The 19675-nt window shown below is 41.2% G+C and overlaps 1 protein-coding gene across 1 annotated transcript in view; it reads left to right on the top strand.

Moving 5' to 3' along the window:
- gsk3ba (glycogen synthase kinase 3 beta, genome duplicate a) overlaps positions 1 to 19675 on the top strand; it is a 179183-nt gene that overhangs the window by 71536 nt on the left and 87972 nt on the right. Inside the window, exon 2 of the mRNA XM_059968457.1 lies at positions 3605 to 3798. Coding sequence (XP_059824440.1) covers positions 3605 to 3798 — 194 coding nt within the window. The remainder of the gene's footprint in view (positions 1 to 3604; positions 3799 to 19675) is intronic.

Below are 19675 nucleotides of genomic sequence, written 5' to 3'. Positions count from 1 at the left end.
TCTCTGCTCTTAAACTCAATACCATGATTGATGAAAGTCAATGCACTGTATGCCTTCTTAACCACAGAGACAACCTGTGCAAGTGGATTTGAGAGTTACTCAGGAACATAATAAAAGGCATTTAAATTATTTACAGGAGCAACCCATACAGTAAACTGAAAGTAACTGACACATATAAATCTGTTTAATAAATAAATAAATAAATAAATAAATAAATAGATCCTTTTTCCTCTCCTGTAAAATTGCCGGTGCCAAATTGTATTCACAGATTATTTTTATTAAAACGCTAGGTTTTTTTTTCAGTTTGTGTTGGAAAAACACACCTAACAAAATAATCATTATTGCTTTTGAAGTACAGGCAAAAGCAGGTAGGATGTTAATTGCTGACTAAGTGGCTGTGTTGATAAATGAAGGGAGTGGATTAAAGACAAACAGTTTGCTCGATTCAAATATAAATAAAGGAATGAATAAGATATCTTGTGTATTCTGTGGGCATTCAAATACAACCACTAATGTAGTTTTGTAATACAGTGGGCCATATCATTCCAATAAATGCAATCATTTTTGCAGTGATCTAACGCGATCTACTCCATGGAAGGAAGCAAGACTGTGTATGATTGGCTAAAAATGGAAATCCAGAACTTGCTGACTGATTCCAGTGGTGAATCTTTAAGCCTGTTCTCTTTATTGGATATGTTACAGCTTTTTGTAAATAGTGTGAAAGCAAAGTAAGATTAAGCCAAGTATTTATTTCAGGAATCTTTTAATTGTTTTTAAATCTAGCCATTTAAAAAAGTGTCACTTTTAATGTTTGGACTGCTTCTGACATTCAAAGTGACATTCAAAAATATTGAATAATTAAGGCCGGGTCCTCAGTTTTGCCATCTGTCAGTGGTTTCCAGAGCAGTTCCTTGGATACATGGTTTCCAGGGTTATGCATGTGTCCAAGTTACATTTGCAATGGCTTTCCTCCCTTGTCCTGGGATATAATTTGGCAGGAAGTTCAGACTTTCTGATTCTATACAAGGAAGGCGTGAGGATTCTATATAGCAGGTTCTTTTTTTTTAAATTTTAGGGGCTGACAAAGCCTGGATTTACTGTCTTCCCCCCCACCCCCCCAAATACTCTTGGAGGTGATCAAAAAACAAGGCAAGTATACAGGATAAGCTTTTCTCCTCACACTATCTTGGTACATGTGAGAATAATAAACCAATTTATCAAAAAGATGGCTGAAAAACCTTCCTTGTGAAAGTATTCCAATAGTGCTGATGGTTTGAAGGTTCTTGAGCCTTTGACTTTGGTTTGATAAAGAACAACCATGTTTCTGCAAGATTGAGGTAGTGTGTGTCTTGGAGGAGCAGTAAGAGGATGTTCTTGTGCTCTTGCTACTTCTGTTATCCATAAAGAGGTTATTGGTACGGGCTGATGTTGGTGTAGTCATGTAGCTGGGTGCTTTTTGTGGATGGTACACATCATAGCCACTTTGCGGTAACTGTGAAGGGAAAAGATGTTAGGGTGGAAGATAGAGTAATAATCAGGGATTTTGTGCCAGGTAATGTTGAATGACTTATTATTGGGAGATGAAATCCAGACATATCCAGTTGGGTTGAGTTTTGGTCAAGAAGTCCCCAGGGAATGTGGTGATGGAAATGGCATTTTATGTTGTTGTTGTGGTAGACTGCCTATTGATCAATGGTTAGAATAGTTTAAAAATGATTTTTGTCTCCAATTGCGAAGGCAAGCACTGAAAGCTGAAATGGTACTTGAATGTTGGAAGGTGTAACTGACAATGTCCTTGAACTTCGGGAATAATCATTTATGTACTACAGCATGTAGGTATAAGACATTTTTCTGTGGGTATATACTTACATTGTAGGATAACGTACAGATTCATAGACTAATAGGAAATAAATCAGGGAATCAAATTGATTAGAAGTTAAAGGTGTAAGGGACTTGCTATCTTATGGTTGAAGAAATTATTTTAGATACTTATAAAAGCAAATGATGTTATCTTGAGAATTCATTCAGGATTTGTATTACTAAATCACAAAGCAGAAGACTGTTAGAGAATAGGCATAAAATTTCGGGACATTGTTTAAAGTGTACATAGTTCTCTGCTTTTGTGTGGACTCTCTAAGTGCAAGCATGTATATTTTGGACAATTAAAAACTTTTGGGAAGAGACAAATGGCAAATCAGTTTTAAAGAGCATGGTAGCACAGCAGTTAACACAACGTTATTGCAGATCGGGACGCTCTGGATTTCGGAGTTCAATTCCGGTGTCGTCTGAGAGGAGTCTGTATGTCCTCCCCATGGAATGCTTGGCTTTTCACCAGCTCCAGTTTCCTCCCACAGTCTAAAGGCGTACCAGCTAGATTAATTGGTCGTTGTAAATTGTCCTATGATTAGTTTAGCATTAATTGGACTTGCTGAGGGTTGCTGGGGTAGTATGGTTTAAAGGACCATACAGGCTTACTCCATGGTCTATCACTAAATAAATAAAGATACTTTTGAGGTCCTGAGAGTAGCCATATTGTACTTTGAAATTTGATGTTTGCTATAGGAGTGAAGGGTAGAGCTTTTCTTGGAGACATCTACTCTGGAGTTTGCTCGTAACCAAGTGTGGGGAGTTGATTGGAACATGACTGATGGGAATGGAAAAAAAATGGGATTAGCATTAGATTTGTGTAAATGGATGCTTTATATTTGATGCAGACTTGGTGTGCCAAAGGGCCTGTCTCCATGCTGTATTATTCTATGATTTGAGGAACCTAAAATAAATTTCCCAAATAGCTTGTTGAAAATGTAAATAGATTTATGATTTACATTAGTTAACTTGGATCATTGCACTGAATTTTATCCAATTTGATAGTCTTCCCTAGTATTAATTTATCCGTGTGAAACCTGTTTTAAAACTGATATAAATATTTTAACTGGAGAAGATGGGCCAAATGGCATGTACAGTTTGTGGTTGATTAGTCATAATACGGAGAGAGCATTAGGTACTCAGTGTTCTGTTTCTAATACTGTAAAGGTTTCTTATGGAGATGCTGGATTTTACTCCATGAGAGATGCAAAGTCACTTAAACGAGAGGCTGACAAGAAGAACTTGGATTTGAGCATGGTTTTTGATTTGAGATCAGCAATGTTGTTTGAAAATTTGGTGTGTAAAGGAACAAATTAGAGATGAGAATGTAACATAATAGCTATAAAATGTGAGGAAATAGCACAGAATAACATTTACGCCTTCATGCTTTTGACTTTTCCTCTCTCAAGGTCTTTGTGATAGGATACAGGATGTTATTCCAATTCTATTTTTGTTTTTGATTTAACAATATGCTTCATGGTGTAAATTTTGAGGAGAAGGTAAAATGTTACTATCAAGTGCTGGTGCACAGTTACATGTGTAAACAGAATATGAGAGATACTAGTTATAGAAATCTGCTTGTTTTGTGGTAAGTGTAAAGCTGTTGAAAATGGAAACTTGTGTACCCAGCATTGCCAGGTTTGTTTAAGAATATGCTTCTGATGTGTATCTTAAATATTTTGGAGTGGTTTGTGATTTACATAATGTTCCTGATGGCATGATTTTCTTTTTGCTTTAGGGGACAAAGATGGCAGTAAGGTGACAACAGTAGTGGCAACCCCTGGACAGGGGCCTGACAGGCCACAGGAAGTCAGCTACACAGACACCAAGGTGATTGGTAATGGATCCTTCGGCGTGGTTTATCAGGCAAAGCTATGTGACACAGGAGAGCTGGTGGCCATCAAGAAGGTTTTGCAAGACAAGAGATTTAAGGTAAAGAATACAAATCATCTTAGCTGGAAGATTCAAAGCAATTTACAGCATTGAACAATGGAGTTCAGGTGAAAGTGACTTGTGGAAGTCAGCCAACAATGTGTGCGCAGTTTAAAATTACACATGCAGAACTTGTGCTCTTTGTATTTGCATGTACATAGGGAAATCCTGTAATACACCAATACTTACACTGTCCTGAACTGGCAACCTTACTCTGTAAGAGCTGAGCCATTCATATCAGTGTGATGATGGGTCATACAATTTTAATATCAACAGGAAGCGCCAGTAAAATGTGCATCCTTTTGAGTATTGTTCAAAATACTGGTATCCATTCTCGTGCTTTGGTGAAATAATTCAAAAATTGTATTATTTATATTTCAACTTCAAGTTAATTGGAGCTAGAGATCAGTGATTTTTTTCCCCCTTTATCATGCTATAGATACATATAGTTTACAGGCATCACAATTGTTAAATAGTATTTTCACTTTCAAGTTAAATGTGATGGTCACCTGTCCACCCTGAGAGTGAAATTGGCAATGGAGGATAGCAATTAACTAAGTTGTGCCACTTTTAATGTTGCAGGTAATGTAGAATGCCCTTGGCTGCACAGTAAGATGGATCCAAATGATATAATGTATCAACTATTCAGCCCAATGCAGCGCACTAGGTGTGGCACATTAGAGTGGCATAGTAGCATAGTGGTTAGCACAAGGCTGTAAGATTAGGGTTCAAATTCTGCTGATATCTGTAAGCAGTTTGTACATTTTGTCCATGACCTCACTGGTTCCCTCTGAGTGCTCCGCTTTCTTCCCACATTCCAAGGACAAACAGAATAGCTGCAGTTGTAGGTTTTCACAAATAAAACAACGTGAGGCATTTTATGTTTAAGAACAAGCAGAAACATTTATTGACGTCCAAAAAAAATTGATTTTTTTTAAATGTAATTATATAATCACTTCAGACACACTTCTTAAAGTGGATTCCAATTCAACGTTGGTGGTTCTGAATTCTGTACATTTCCAGCAAGCCCTACACAAGCCCCCCCCTCTGAATTGACTAAAACCGGCAGTGTGAGTCTGTCCAGAGCTTGGACAAGCTACACAGCTAAGGTCCTTTGTTCCATGGGTGGAGGAATAACAGGTGCCTCTGGCTCATCCAGAGGTGTGTTGACATGCTCATTATCATATCGTGACAGCAGGGGCATGGCAGTGGAATCCTCCAAAACCTGGTGGGCTGATTTAAAGCAATCTACCAAAACAAATTTGGGTTTCTCCCTCTTATCTATAAGTCTTTTCTCTCTTGTTCAAAAATGTAGAACAGGCCATTTTAAGGGGAACTAAAGGGACGTAGGTGTACATCATAACAGACAAAAAACTAGGCAGAATATAGGTTAACAGGAAATCAAGAATGCTATATGCCATGATGGCAGGTAGGAATAGGTACAAAGAATTGAATTTACTGAGGAAGGTAGAATGCTGTTGAGAGGCCGACCAGGTGGTCATGACATCAGGAATAAAATCACCTAACATTTATAAAAGCTGCCTGTATACCAACTCAGCTGTTCTGAGCCCCAGCAGAACCACAGGAGTTGATCATGCCAACACATCAATTAGGTAAGCCCTCAGAATAGCCTTTGAGGAGCGGTGAAACCACTCACATAGGCCATTGGACTGTGGGTTATATGCCATGGTGTGATGTAGCCTAATGCTGAGGTTCTGGGCCATCGCAGCTAAGAGCTCTCAATTGAATTGGGGACCACGGTCAGAGGAACTATCAGATGGCTTGCCAAAGCAAGCAACCTAGGTGCTAATGAATGCCCAAACATATCTGTGGCTGTTGTTGATTCTAGAGGAGTGACCTCTGGTACGGTCCATCATGGTAAGGAAATGCGTGAAACCACTGGAGAGGGGAAAAGGACCAACAAGGTCCACATTGATGCAGTCAAACCGTCACTCAGGGAACCTCAAAAGGTGTCAATGGCACCTGGATATGACAGTGAAGTTTTTGCCTGCTGGCATTCCCCCCAGTCTGCACTCACACCCTTAATAAGGCTGTGCCACACAAACTTTAGTGCAACCAGTTTCTGTGAGGCCTTCTGGCCTGAGTGCAAGAGGCCACTTATAAAATTAAAACAGACTGCCTTCAGTTTGCAGTCACTATAGGGTGAGGGCAACTGGTTGAGACATCGCACAGCAGAGAAATCCCAGCTTCCCCAAACAATGTCAACCAACTGTAGGCCCATGACTGCTGTTCGGTAAGCCTGTACTTCTGGGTCAGTAGTTTGGCAGGCTGCCATGCAGCCATGGTCAACCCGTATGTGTATGGCCTCAATCAGCCGCAACATTATTTTTCCCTTTGATATCTTGCATATCAGTTGTGAATACTGCTGTGTAGGCCAGGTGCCATTGCTGCTGTGCAGACTAATGGTCTGATATTTTGGCTGTTACATACTCAAGGGGCTCATAGTCAATGAACTCTGAAATAGCGACTCTAGAAGAAAGGGAAATGATGGACAGCCAGATAATGACTGAGAAGCTCATGGTCAAATGTGCTGGTGCTGTGCTTCCTTTCATTGGGAAGGGGGTGGGGAAGAACAGAGCTGCTGGCTGAAAAAGGTGAGTAGCTGCCACTTGCCTGCAACCAACTGTTCATGTACAACATGGTCTGTAGTGTCAGTAATAAATTACTCCAGGAACATTGGGGAGAGGGTGTGCCATTAGAAAGAACTTGTTTGTTATTAAGCAGGGCCCTGGTCCTGTCTGCTGACCAGTCAAAGATGTGGTTAGGGGTATTGCCTTTTAACATACTGTACAGGGGGAGCATAATTTCAGCAGCTCACAGATTGAAGTGGTGATAGAAATTCACTGCACCTAACAACTCTTGTAGTTTTTCAGTAGTGCAGAGCAATGGGAAATCCATAATAGCGACTACTTTGATGGGAAGTTGTTCACACCTTCTGCAGAGATGTGATGGCTGAGAAAGTCAATGTATGATGACCCGAACTGGCATTGAGCAGGCTTAATAATCAACCGAGTTGGCTTAAGAGCTCAAAGTGTGTAGAGATGAGATGCATGTTTGGATTTGGATGCACTGGTGATAAGTATGTCATCCAGGTAAACAAGAAGAAAATCTCGGTCTTTTAGTAGAGTCCATCAGCATTGTAAAGTCTGCGCTGCATTTTTCACCCCAAATGGCATGCGCAGAAACAGGCCAAACAGGGTTATCACAACTGTTTTGGGAATGTTCCCAGCACATAGGCACCTGATGGTAGCCCCTAACTAGATTGACTTTGGAAAGAATTAACTTTCTGGTTAAACATGCCAAAAAGTCCTGGATGTGTGGGTCTGGGTAGCAATTGGGGGTGGTGGCCTCATTGAGGTGTCAGTAATCGCCATGTAGGTGGCACCTACCATTAGACCTAGGCAACATGTGGAGGGGCAGTGCCCAGGGGCTACTTGACCGGTGTACAATATCAAGTTTTTTCCATGTTGGCAAATTCAGCCTTCGCAGTTGCCAGCTTTTCTGAGTCCAGTTTACATGCACAGATGTGGACTGGCGGGCCATTTATGGGAATGCGGTGCTCGACCCCATGTTTTGCGACAATAGTGAGTAATGTGAGAGTAAGCGTTCGGCATGGACTAGAAGGGCTGAGATGGCCTGTTTCCGTGCTGTAATTGTTATATGGTTAATGTGGGCTTGGTGAAGTTTTGCAATTCACACAGCAGTCGAGTACAGGTTTTCCCCCCACTAACTGAAGGTAGAGCATTCCTATGAAATGGTTTGTAAGCCGGAATGGCATAAAGCAAAGCAGCAATTACCATTAATTTATATGGGAAAAATTTTGTGAGCGTTCCCAGAACCAAAAAATAACCTACCAAATCATACGAAATAACACAAACCTACACAGCCTATATAAAGTAGAAATACTTTTCTGCAATCATTGTAGCACTGTCAAGCGTAGCGGAACTCTCGTGGAAACACTCTCTCCAGAAACCTTTAAGCTATGAAGCTGCCGTCACCTCAAAAACCAATCAAACCACCCTTGACTACCTTTAAATTCCACTTTCGCAAAAATGTCTTTATTGTTTAAGGTATGGTGGCTAAAATGCAGTTCCGGTGGAGGAGCTTGACTGCTCGGGGCACGCACTGCCTTTTTTTTGTAAAAACGAAACCACTCTTCGGGTGGTGAAAACAGTTAACTAATGTAGGTCTTTCGTAAAAGTGAGGTGTTGTAAAGCAAACGTTCGGAAAACGGGGGCCACCTGTATACTCGCATGCGCTTGGCGGTTGTTGTGGGGAACTTGCGAGTGTAGTAAGGTAACAACCCAAAGACGTTGATGTCCACAAGCCAGTAGTTTTTAAGACCGAGCACACAAGAAATCTGCACCGAGCAGAGTTCTAGCCACTTCAGCCAGGACAAGGTCGTCCACTGAGGCAGAGCATCACCCATTTGTGTCCCTTAAATCTGGATCCTGCTGTTGTTGGTCTGTGGCCTTCAGTGAGGTTTCATTGCTCCTTGTCTTCTCATCAGTAGGCTATGCTGGCAGCACTCACTTGAGCACCCTTGTCACACAGGAAGGGTCACCCTAAAAGGTGTCCATAATGAACAGTAGATGTCCTTGTTCACAGACCTCTAATGTCCCAATGTACTGATACTGTCAAAGATGCAAGGTGGTCTGACTTCTTTGCCTTTGTACCACAGTGAGCATGATAAAACATTGTCTGGTTTGCAGTATGAGTTAGTAGTCTGTTTCATGTGCTTATGTTGGAGGCCTCACTGATCAGGCTTATTGAGGCAGGGAAAGAAGGAGAAATTATGCACTGCTGCCTGGCTGAGTGTAGACTTGTCAGCCATTTTAGCAAGCTCCCTATAGTCCTTCACAGGTGCATAAGTGAGGGTTATGTGATCTTGATCAGGCATTTGTTGCATAAAGAGTTCTTTAAAAATCAAAGGATGGTGATTTTCCCAGGAAAGACAGCGTGTGGTCCATCAGCTCTGACAGTTTAGCATCGCCAAGGCTAGGCAAGGAGACCAACTGTTTGGCGCGCTGAGATTCCGATAGTCCAAAAGTCAGTAAAAGATAAGTTTTCAGTGATCAGTAGTTATCGTGTTCAGGCAGGTGTTCTAGTAGACTCACCATTCTTGCAGCCATGTAGTTTCCAAGCAATGCTACCATATAGTAGAATTAGAGGTGGTGCTCAAAAATTTCACTGATTTCACATTTGATTGTACACAAACATTGCATTTCACTGTGTGTTTTGATGTACATATAACAAAAATAATCTTTCTCTTCAGTGGGGCACGTACCAACTACTAGGGAAACAAATTCCATTTTCTCCCTGCATAATTTCACTGTTTTTCAGAAACTTATTCTATCTTGCACATGCCCATTCCTTTTGCTTTTAACCTACATCACTGGGTTACGAATGAATGCAAGTTTTATAAGTTGTTCTGTAAATGTTGTTTTTGTCCATATGTTGGAAAACACTCAAAATTACTCAATACATCAGCAATGTCTCCACATTATTATAAAGAATGATACCAAAAACACAATATAAGAAACCTAAAAATTGAGGCGGGTAAACTCAGCATGGGCTGGCTCTGGGGACTGGAAAGTTATTAGCCATAAGAGAAGTACAATGGCAAGCAAAGGTTTGGGCACTCCTGGTCAAAATTTTTGTTACTGTGAATTGTTAAGTGAGTAGAAGATGAACTGATCTCCAAAAGTTGAAAGTTAATGATGAAACATTCTTTTCAACATTTTAAGCAAGATTAATGTATTATTTTTGTTTTGTACAATTTTAGAGTGGGGGGAAAAAGGAAAGGAGCACCACGCAAAAGTTTGTGCGTCCCAAGAGATTTGAGCTCTCATAACTTTTACCAAGGTCTCAGATCTTAATTAGCTTGTTAGGGCTATGATTTGTTCACAGTCATAGTTAGGAAAGACCAGGTGATGCAAATTTCAAAGCACTGTGAATACCCTGACTCCTCAAACCTTGTCCCAACAATCAGCAGCCATGGGCTCCTCTAAGCAACTACCTAGCACTCTGAAAATTAAAATAAATGATGCCCACAAAGCAGGAGAAGGCTAAAAGAAAATAGCAAAGTTTTCTTGGGTAGCCGTTTTCTCAGTTTGTAATGTAATTAAGAAATGGCAGTTAACAGGAACGGTGGAGGTCAAATTGAGGTCTGGAAGACCAGGAAAACTTTCCGAGAGAACTGCTCATAGGATTGCTAGAAAGGCGAATCAAAACACCTGTTTGACTGCAATAGACCTTCAGGAAGATTTAGCAGACTCTGGAGTGGTGGTGCACTGTTCTACTATGCAGCGACACCTGCACAAATATGACCTTCATGGAAGAGTCATCAAAAGAAAACCTCTCCTGTGTTCTCACCACAAAATTCAGCGTCAGAAGTTTGCAAAGGAGCATCTAAACAAGCCTGATGCGTTTTGGAAACAAGTCCTGTGGAATGATGAAGTTAAAATTGAATTTTTTGTTTGGAGAAAAAAGGGTGCAGAATTTCATGAAAAGAACACCTCTCCAACTGTTAAGCATGGGGTGGATCGATCGTGCTTTGGGCTTGTGTTGCAGCCAGTGGCGCAGGAAACATTTCACTGGTAGAGGGAAGAATGAATTCAATTAAATACCAGCAAATTCTGGAAGCAAACATCACACCGTCTGTAAAAAAAAAAGAAAGAAAAAACAGAAAAAAAAGCTGAAGGTGAAAAGAGGATGGCTTCTACAACAGGATAATGATCCTAAGCACATCTCAAAATCTACAGTGGATTACCTCAAGAGGTGCAAGCTGAAGGTTTTGCCATGGCCCTCACAGTCCCCCGACCTAAACATCACCGAAAATCTGTGGATAGACCTCAAAAGAGCAGTGCATGCAAGATGGCCCAAGAATCTCACAGAACTAGAAGCCTTTTGCAAGGAAGAATGGGCAAAAATCCCCCAAACAAGAATTGAAAGACTCTTAGCTGGCTACAGAAAATGTTTACAAGCTGTGATACTTGCCAAAGGGTGTGACTATGTAGTGACCATTCAGGGTGCCCAAACCTTTGCTTCAGGCCCTTTTCCTTTTTTGTTATTTTGAAACTATAAAAGATGGAAATAAAAAAGTAATCTTGCTTAAAATATTAAAGAGATGTGTCATCTTTAACTTTATGCCTTTTGGAAATCAGGTCATCTTTTTTTCTCGCTTAGCTATTCACAGTAACAGAAATTTTGACCAGGGGTGCCCAAACTTTTGCATGCCACTGTATGGCTGAGGTAAAGGCAGGACTGAATGCTCAAAGTTCCAGGATGTAGATGTGACTGTGTCTCGAAGAAAGACATAACAGAGGATATTCTTCGGGAATCATCCAGTGGGGTTGTATGGGAAGAACTTAACAAAAAATGGATAGTCACTATGAGATAGTCTTATAGTCCTTTATAATTGGTGAAACTTGAAGGAAAAATGAGTAGAGTGATTTCAACTGGTTCTACAAAGTACATGTACAAAGTAAATTTATTATCAAAGTACATATGTCACCATGTACAACTCTAAGATTCATTTTCTACCAGGCATACATAGTAAATCCAAGAAACATAATAGAATCAATAAAAGATCGCACCCAACAGGATGGACGAACAATCCATGTGCAAAATACAACAAACTGCAAATACAAAAAAAATAAATATATTGGTAATAAATATTGAGAACATAAGATGAAGAGTCCTTGAAAGTGAGTCTGTAGGTTATGGAAGCAGTTCAGTGACGGGGTGAGTGAAGTTATCCCCTCTGGTTTAAGAGCCTGATGGTTGAGGGGTAATAACTGTTCCTGCACTTGGTGGTGTGGGTACAGAGGCTTTTGTACTATCTCCCTGATGGCAGCAGCAACAGGAGAGCATGGCATGGATGCTGGGGATCCTTGATGGATGCTGCTTTCCTGCGGCAGCACTTTGTGTAGATGTAATCAATGGTGGGGAGGGCTTTACTTGTGATGAACTGGGTCGCATCCACTACTTTTTGTAGAATTTTCTGTTCAAGGGTGTGATGCATTCAGTCAATATACTCTTTTCCACACATCTAAAGAAGTCGTTGTCAAAATTTTGGATGTCATGCCAATCTTCGCAAATTTCTACAGAAGTAGAGGCACTGCTGTATTTTCTTTCTAATGACATTTATGCACTGGGCCCAGTACAAATGCTCTGAAATGATAACACTGAGGAATTTAAAGTCGCTGGTCCTCTCCACCTCTGATCCTATGATGAGGAATGGCCAATAGACCTCTGTTTCCTCCTTCTGAAGTCAGTAATCAGCTCCTTTGTCTTGTTGACTGACATTGAGTGAGAGGTTGTTGTTGTGGCACCACTGAGCCTGATTTTTAATCTCCCTCCTATATACCTTTGATTAAGCCCACAATTGTCAGCAAACTTAAATATGGCATTGGAGTATCTCAGTCACAAGTATAAAGTAAGGCAGGGGCTAAGCACACAGCCTTGTGGTTCACCAGTGCTGATGAGGTTATGCAGGATAGATATGTTTTTGCCAACCTAAACTGATTGGGGACTGCAAATGAGGAAATCGAGGATTCATTTCCATAAGGAGGTAATGAGGCCAAGCCCTTGAAGCTTCTTGATTAGTTTTGAGGGGATAATAGTATTGAAAGCTGAGCTGTAGTCAGTGATGAACATCCTGATGTATGTATTTTTGCTGTCCAGAGAATGGATCCAAGTTGCTTCTCTGGCTGGAGTTGATAAATTTCAATACCAACCCTTCAAAGTACTTAATCAGTGGATGTAAGTGCTAATGGACAATAGTCATTGAGACATGTTGCCATGATTTTCTTAAGACACTGGTATAATTGAAGCCTGCTTGAAGCAGTTGGGTACCTCATACTGCCAAAATGAGAGGTTAAAAATATCAGTGATCAGCACAGGTCTTTTGTTCTCGGCCACATGCATTCAGTGCATCCACCCTACTAAGGATGCACTCACATTTTAACTTACCTAATATTGACTGGGCCAACTAATAGTATAAAAGATTTGGGTGGAGTGGATTTTATGAAATGTGTCAAAGAAAGCTTCTTTTATCACTGTACATAGGGACCTATTAGTGTGCCTCATTCGGTGACCACCTGGGCAATGAGTTTGGGCAGTGGCAGAAGTGTCTGTCAGTGAGTATCTTGGGTCCAGTGACCATAATTATGGAGAAGGATGTGACTAGTTTGCATGTTAAAATCCTGAACTGAGGCATTGGAAATTTTAGATTCATTCGTTGCAGGTAATGGAGTGTCTGCCAAGTAGAAGAGAGGATATGAGAAGGATCTGGCAGGCAAGGTGAAACAAAATCCCTTGTGATTCAATAGGTATAGAACATAGAAATTTACAGCACATTGTAGGCCCTTTGCTCACAATGTTTTGCCGACCATGTAACCTACTCTAGAGACTGCCTAGAATTTCCCTAGTAGTTAGCCCTCTATTTATCTAAGCTCTATGTACCTATCCAAGAGGCTCTTAAAAGACCCTATTATATTCACTTCCACTACCACTTCCATGACCTGGATGAAGTGGAAGGCTGGGTAAGTTTGCTGATGACAAAAAAGTTGGGGGTGTTGTGGATAGTCTGGAGGGTTGTCAGAGGTTGTAGTGTGACATGCAGAACTGGGCTGAGAAGCGGCAGTGCATTCCATGCACCCTCCACTCTGTGTGGAAAAACTTACTCCTGACACCCTCTCGTTACCTATTTCCAAGCACCTTAAAACTATACCATCCTCATGTTAGCCATTTCAGCCCTGGGAAAAAGGCTATATGATCAGTGCCACTCATCTTATACACCTCTATCAGGTCACCTCTCATCCTCCATCGCTCCAAGGAGAAAAGGCCAAATTCACTCAATCTTTTCTTACAAAGTACACACTCCAATCCAGGAACATCTTTGTAAATCTCCTCTGCACTATCTCTATAGTATCCACATCCTTCCTGTAGTGAGGTGACCAGAATTGAACACAGTACTCCAAGTGGGGTCTGACCAAGATCTTGTATAGCTGTTACATTACCTCATGGCACTTGAACTCTAACATGCGGTTGATGATTGCCAAAACACCATATGTCTTTAAATCTTTTTATTATTAGTAGTAATATGGACAGAATACAAATGATATGTTGATAAAGAAATTACAAACATACAAATTCCATTACATATGAAAAAAAACATACACAGTAGTTACAATATAAATGAGTTTACCAAGACATAAGCCATACAATATATGTATGAACATGGTAAGTCTAAATATTTCATAATATGATATAAAAAAGAAAAAAGAAAAAAAATTATATATATAGATATATATATAGCAAAACTAGCTAATCTACTAATTTATTACTAATAACTAATATAGAAGAAAAAAGCAGCAAAAAAGAGAGAAAAAAAGGGGCTGTTTATAATATCTCACAAGAATAAATATTCATCAATGCCGTCACTTCCGGTCCTCTCAACATACATAAGCTAAAAGCTGGGAAATCAAATGAACTTGGAACAGGGTCATATTACATCATATGAAAATGTTGAATAAATGGTCTCCATAACTTTTCAAATTTAATAGAAGTCTCAAACACCACTTCTAATTTTTTCTAAATTTAAACATAACATAGTTTGAGAGAACCAATTAAATACAGTGGGAGGATTAATTTCCTTCCAGTTCAACAATATAGATCTTCTAGCCATCAAAGTTAGAAATGCAATCATTCAACGGGCAGAAGATAAATGCAGTGAGTCTAACATTTGTAAACTAAAAATTGCGGTAATAGGATGAGGTTGTAAATCAATATTCACCATATGCCTTCTTAACAACACTGTCAACCTTCACAGCAGATTTGAATGTCCTATCGATACAGACCCCAAAATCTCTTAGATCCTCCACACTGCCAAGAGTCTTATCATTTATATTATATTCTGTCTTCAAATTTGACCTACCAAAATGAACCACTTCACACATATTTGGGGTTGAAGTCCATCTGCCGCTTCTCAGCCCAGTTCTGCATCCTATAGATGTCACACTATAACCTCTGACAACCCTCCAGACTATCCACAACACCCCCAACTTTTATGTCATCAGCAAACTTACCCACCCTTCCTCTTATAGACAAGAGGTGCAGAAGTAGACCATTCGGCCTTTCGAGCCTGCACCACCATTCTGAGATCATGGCTGATCATCTACTATCAATACCTGGTTCCTGCTTTGTCCCCATATCCCTTGATTCCCCTATCCATAAGATACCTATCCAGATCCTTCTTGAAAGCATCCAGAGAATTGGCCTCCACTACCTTCCGAGGCTGTGCATTCCAGACCCCCACAACTCTTTGGGAGAAGTTTTTCCCTTAACTCTGTCCTAAATGACCTACTCCTTACTCTCAAACCATGCCCTCTGGTACTGGACTCTCCCAGCATCTGGAACATATTTCCTGCCTCTATCTTGTATGTTTCAATCAGATCCCCTCTCAATCTCCTTAATTCCAGCGTGTACAAGCCCAGTCTCTCTAACCTCTCTGCATAAGACAGTCCGGACATCCCAGGAATTAACCTCGTGAATCTACGCTGCACTTCCTCTACAGCCAGGATGTCCTTCCTTAACCCTGGAGACCAAAACTGTACACAATACTCCAGGTGTGGTCTCACCAGGGCTCTGTACAACTGCAAGAGGACTTCCTTGCTCTTGTACTCAATTCCCTTTGTAATAAAGGCCAACATTCCATTAGCCTTCTTCACTGCCTGCTGCACTTGCTCTTTCACCTTCAGTGACCGATGAACAAGGACTCCCAGATCTCTTTGTATTTCTCCCTTACCTAACTCTACACCGTTCAGGTAATAATCTGCCTTCCTGTTCTTACTCCCAAAGTGGATAACCTCACACTTATTCACATTAAAACATCTGCCAAGTATCTGCCCACTCACCCAGCCTAACCAAGTCACCCTGAATTCTTCTAACATCCTCATCACATGTCACACTACCACCCAGCTTAGTATCATCAGCAAATTTGCTGATGTTATTTTCAATGCCTTCATCCAAATCATTGACGTAAATTGTAAACAGCTGTGGTCCCAATACCAAGCCCTGTGGCACCCCACTAGTCACCACCTGCCATTCCGAGAAACACCCATTCGTGACCTTTTGCTTTCTATCTGCCAACCAGTTTTCTATCCATGTCAATGTCTTCCCCCCCCCCCCCCCCCCCGATGCCCTGAGCTTTGATTTTACCCACCAATCTCTTATGTGGGACCTTATCAAATGCCTTCTGAAAATCGAGGTATACTACATCCACTGGATCTCCCATCTAACTTCCTGGTTACATCCTCGAAAAACTCCAGCAGACTAGTCAAGCATGATTTACCCTTGGTAAATCCATGCTGGCTCGGCCCAATCCTATCACTGCTATCTAGATATGCCACTATTTCATCCTTAATAATGGACTCTAGCATCTTTCCCACCACCGATGTCAGGCTGAGGTCGATAGTTCTGTTTTCTCCCTCCCTCCTTTCTTCATCCAGGTCATTTATCAAAATCACAAAGAGGAGGGGTGCCAGATCAGATCCCTGCCGAACACCACTGGTCATCGACCTCCATGCAGAAGGCGAACCACTAATATGTATATTAAATGTATTGAGTGTAAAATTGTCATCAGGGAGAAAGTAGGTTTCCTTAAAGATCAGCGGAGTTGTCAGTAGGAGAGATTTTTAAATAAATATTTCTCTTCAGTTTTTACTATAGAGAAAACAATCTAAACAAATGAAATGAGGGAAATGAGTGATTGTGTCTTAGACCATATATGAATTTACAGGGGGGAGGAAGTATTGGAGGTCTTTAAAGTGCATTAAAATTTGCAGGGCATAGCCTGATGCATTATTGAACCCTGTGCAAAGTGAGAAAGGAAATTGTGAAGGCCCTTGCAGAGATTTTTTGCTGCTTTTCTTGCCACAGATAAAGTTCCAGAGGACCTGGACAGTGGCAATTGAGGTATAATTGTTTTTTTAAAAAAAGTTTAAAAAAACAAGTCCAAAAACGACAGACCAGTAAGTACAGGCCACTATCAGTGATGGATAAATTGCTACAGTAAATTCTGAGTGATTAGATCTACCAACATATGGACAGACGAGGTGTGATTTAGGATAGTTAGTGTGGCTACGTGCACCATGTCTAACAAACCTCCTTGGAGTTCTTTGTGGTAACAAGGATAACAGATAAGGGTAGAGCACTGAAGGTTATCCATATGGCATTGAGCAAGATCTTTGACGCGGTCCCTTGTGGCAGGCTAATCTGGAAGGTTAGATTGCATGGGATTCAGGGGAAATTACAGATTAGATTCATAACTGCTCAGTGGTAGGAGGTAGAGTGATGATTGACGGTTGTTTGTCGGACTGGACACAAGTGTCTAGTACTATGCCACGGGAGTCAGAGCCGGGGCCTTAGTTTGTTTTGTGGGTAACTTACTGGAGAGGATTCTTGGCAATAGGATTTATAATAACTTTATAGAGCATTTTTCATACAGATGTAGTTCAAAGTGCTTTACAATGGGATAAAAGTACAAACATGAAAACAAAATTAAAAATGAACATGTAAATAAAAGATAAACAGATGTTAGTTAAAAGCAAGGTTAAATAAATAGGTTTTGGGCTGGTTCTATAAAATATTCCCATTAGAGTGATTTCTCCCTTCCTGTTTCTGACTTCCACCCACACTGACTCAGCAGAGGATCCATGACGATCCCCCTTTCTGAGCTGTGATTCTATCCCTGGTTAGAAATGCCACTCACACACCTCTTTTGAAATGTGTAAACTCCAGAACAATCAGCAGTTATTGGTGCCCTTCTAACAGCCAAGTCGCTGTAATGGCCACAATGTCATAGTTCCATTCTGTTAGTTCATCACCCTTGTGCCTGATATTTCTTGCATTAAAATAGATGCATTTCAACCCATCCAACTGACTGCAATTATGCTGTATCCACTACCTCTCAACCTACATACTGTATTGACCTTCATATTGACTGCTCCATCCTCTGACATAGCACTTTGGTTCCCACACCCCAGCCAAACTAGTATATATCCTCCCCATCAGCTTTAGAAAACCTACCCACAAGGATATTAGTTCTCAAGTTCAGATGTAATCCACCCCTTTTGTACAGGTCTTACCTTCCCTCGAAGATCCCAAATAATTCAAAATTTTGAGACCCTGTCTTCTGTACCAAAGCTTTTTCCATACATTCAACAGCTGTATCATTCTATTCTTGCCCTCGCTGTTACATGGCACAGGCAACAAACCTGAGATTTTTACCCTTTCTTCCTAAATTCTCTATACTCTCTATCCAGGACCTCATCCCATTTCCTACCTATGGCATTAGTACCAGGATATACAGTGACTTCTGGCTACTCACCCTTTTCCTTTAGAATGCTGGCAACCCATTCTGAGATGCCCATTATCCTGGCACTTTGGAGGCAACGTAATATCCAGGGTCTCTTTCATGTTCAAAATTTCTCTTCAGTTCCCCTATCTATTTGAATCCCCTATTACCACTAGTCTCTTCTCCCACTTTCTTTTCTGAACCACAGAGCCAGACTCGGTGCCACCAACGTGGTTGATGTGGCTTTCTACTGAAAGATTTTCGCCCTCCCCCAACAGTATCCAAAGCTGCATGCCTATTATTGAAGGGAATGGCCGGGCTACTCTCACCATCTACCGAAAATATGCCATCCTAAAGAGAGAATATAAGGAGTTGGAAAAGATAAAAAGCAGGACCTCAAAGATAGCAATCACCAGTTCGCAGCCTGTACCATGCATTCACTTTTCCCCTCTGACATTTACTCAGCCAGCTGTCTTCAGAAACTTGGGTGTGATTATCTACAAGAAAAAAATCTGCAAATGCTGGAAATTGAAGCAACGCACACAAAATGCTGAAGGAATTCAGCAGGCTAGACAGCATCTATGGAAACATACAGTCAACATTTTGGGCTGAGACCCTTTGGCAGGACTGGAGAGAAAAAGATTGAGTAGATTTAAAAGGTGGGGGGAGGGGAGTGAGAAACACAAGGTGATAGGTGAAACCAGGAGAGATGAAATAAAGAGCTGGGACGTTGATTGGTAAAAGAGATACAGGGTTGGAGAAGTGTGATAGAGGGCAGACTGCCACAGAAGAAAAAAGGGAGGAGGAGCACTGGAGGGAGACAATGGACAGGCAAAGAGATGAGGTGAGGGGAAAAGGGATGGAGAATGGTGAAAGGGGGCATTACCATAAGTTTGAGGAAATCAATGTTCATGCCATCAGATTGGAGGCTACCCAGCTGGAATACAAGATGTTGTTCCTCTAACCTGAGTGTGGCTTCTCGTGAAGCTAGAGGCGGCCATGGATTGACATATGGGAATGGGAAGTGGAATTAAAACGGGTGACCACTGCGTGATCCAGCTTCATCTGGCAGGCGGAGCATGGGTGCTTGGCGAAGTGGTCTCCCAATTTACAGCAGGTCTCACTGATATACAAGAGGCCACACTAGGAGCACACTAGGCCATAGTATATGACCCCAACAGACTCGCAGATGAAGTGTCACCTCACCTGGAAGGACTGTTTGGGACCCTGAATGGTAGTGAGGGAGAAGGTGTAGCACTTGTTCTGCTTGCAAAGTTAGGTGCGAACTAGCAAGGAAGTTGTATAGAAAATCGATCCCTGCAGAAAGTGGGGGGAGAGAAAGATGTGCTTGGTGGTGGGATCCCATTGGAAATGGTGGAATCCTATCGGAAATGGTGGAAATTCTGTAGAATTATGTGCTAGACATGGAAGCTGGTGGGATGGTAAGTGAGGACAAGAGGAGCCCTATCCTTGGTAGAGTGGCAGGAGGATGGG

The sequence above is a fragment of the Hypanus sabinus genome, chromosome 4 (genome assembly GCF_030144855.1).
Source record: "Hypanus sabinus isolate sHypSab1 chromosome 4, sHypSab1.hap1, whole genome shotgun sequence".
Taxonomy (NCBI): Eukaryota; Metazoa; Chordata; class Chondrichthyes; order Myliobatiformes; family Dasyatidae; genus Hypanus; species Hypanus sabinus.
The sequence above is the reverse complement of the archived record's forward strand: the minus strand, read 5'-3'. Positions and strand labels throughout refer to the sequence as shown.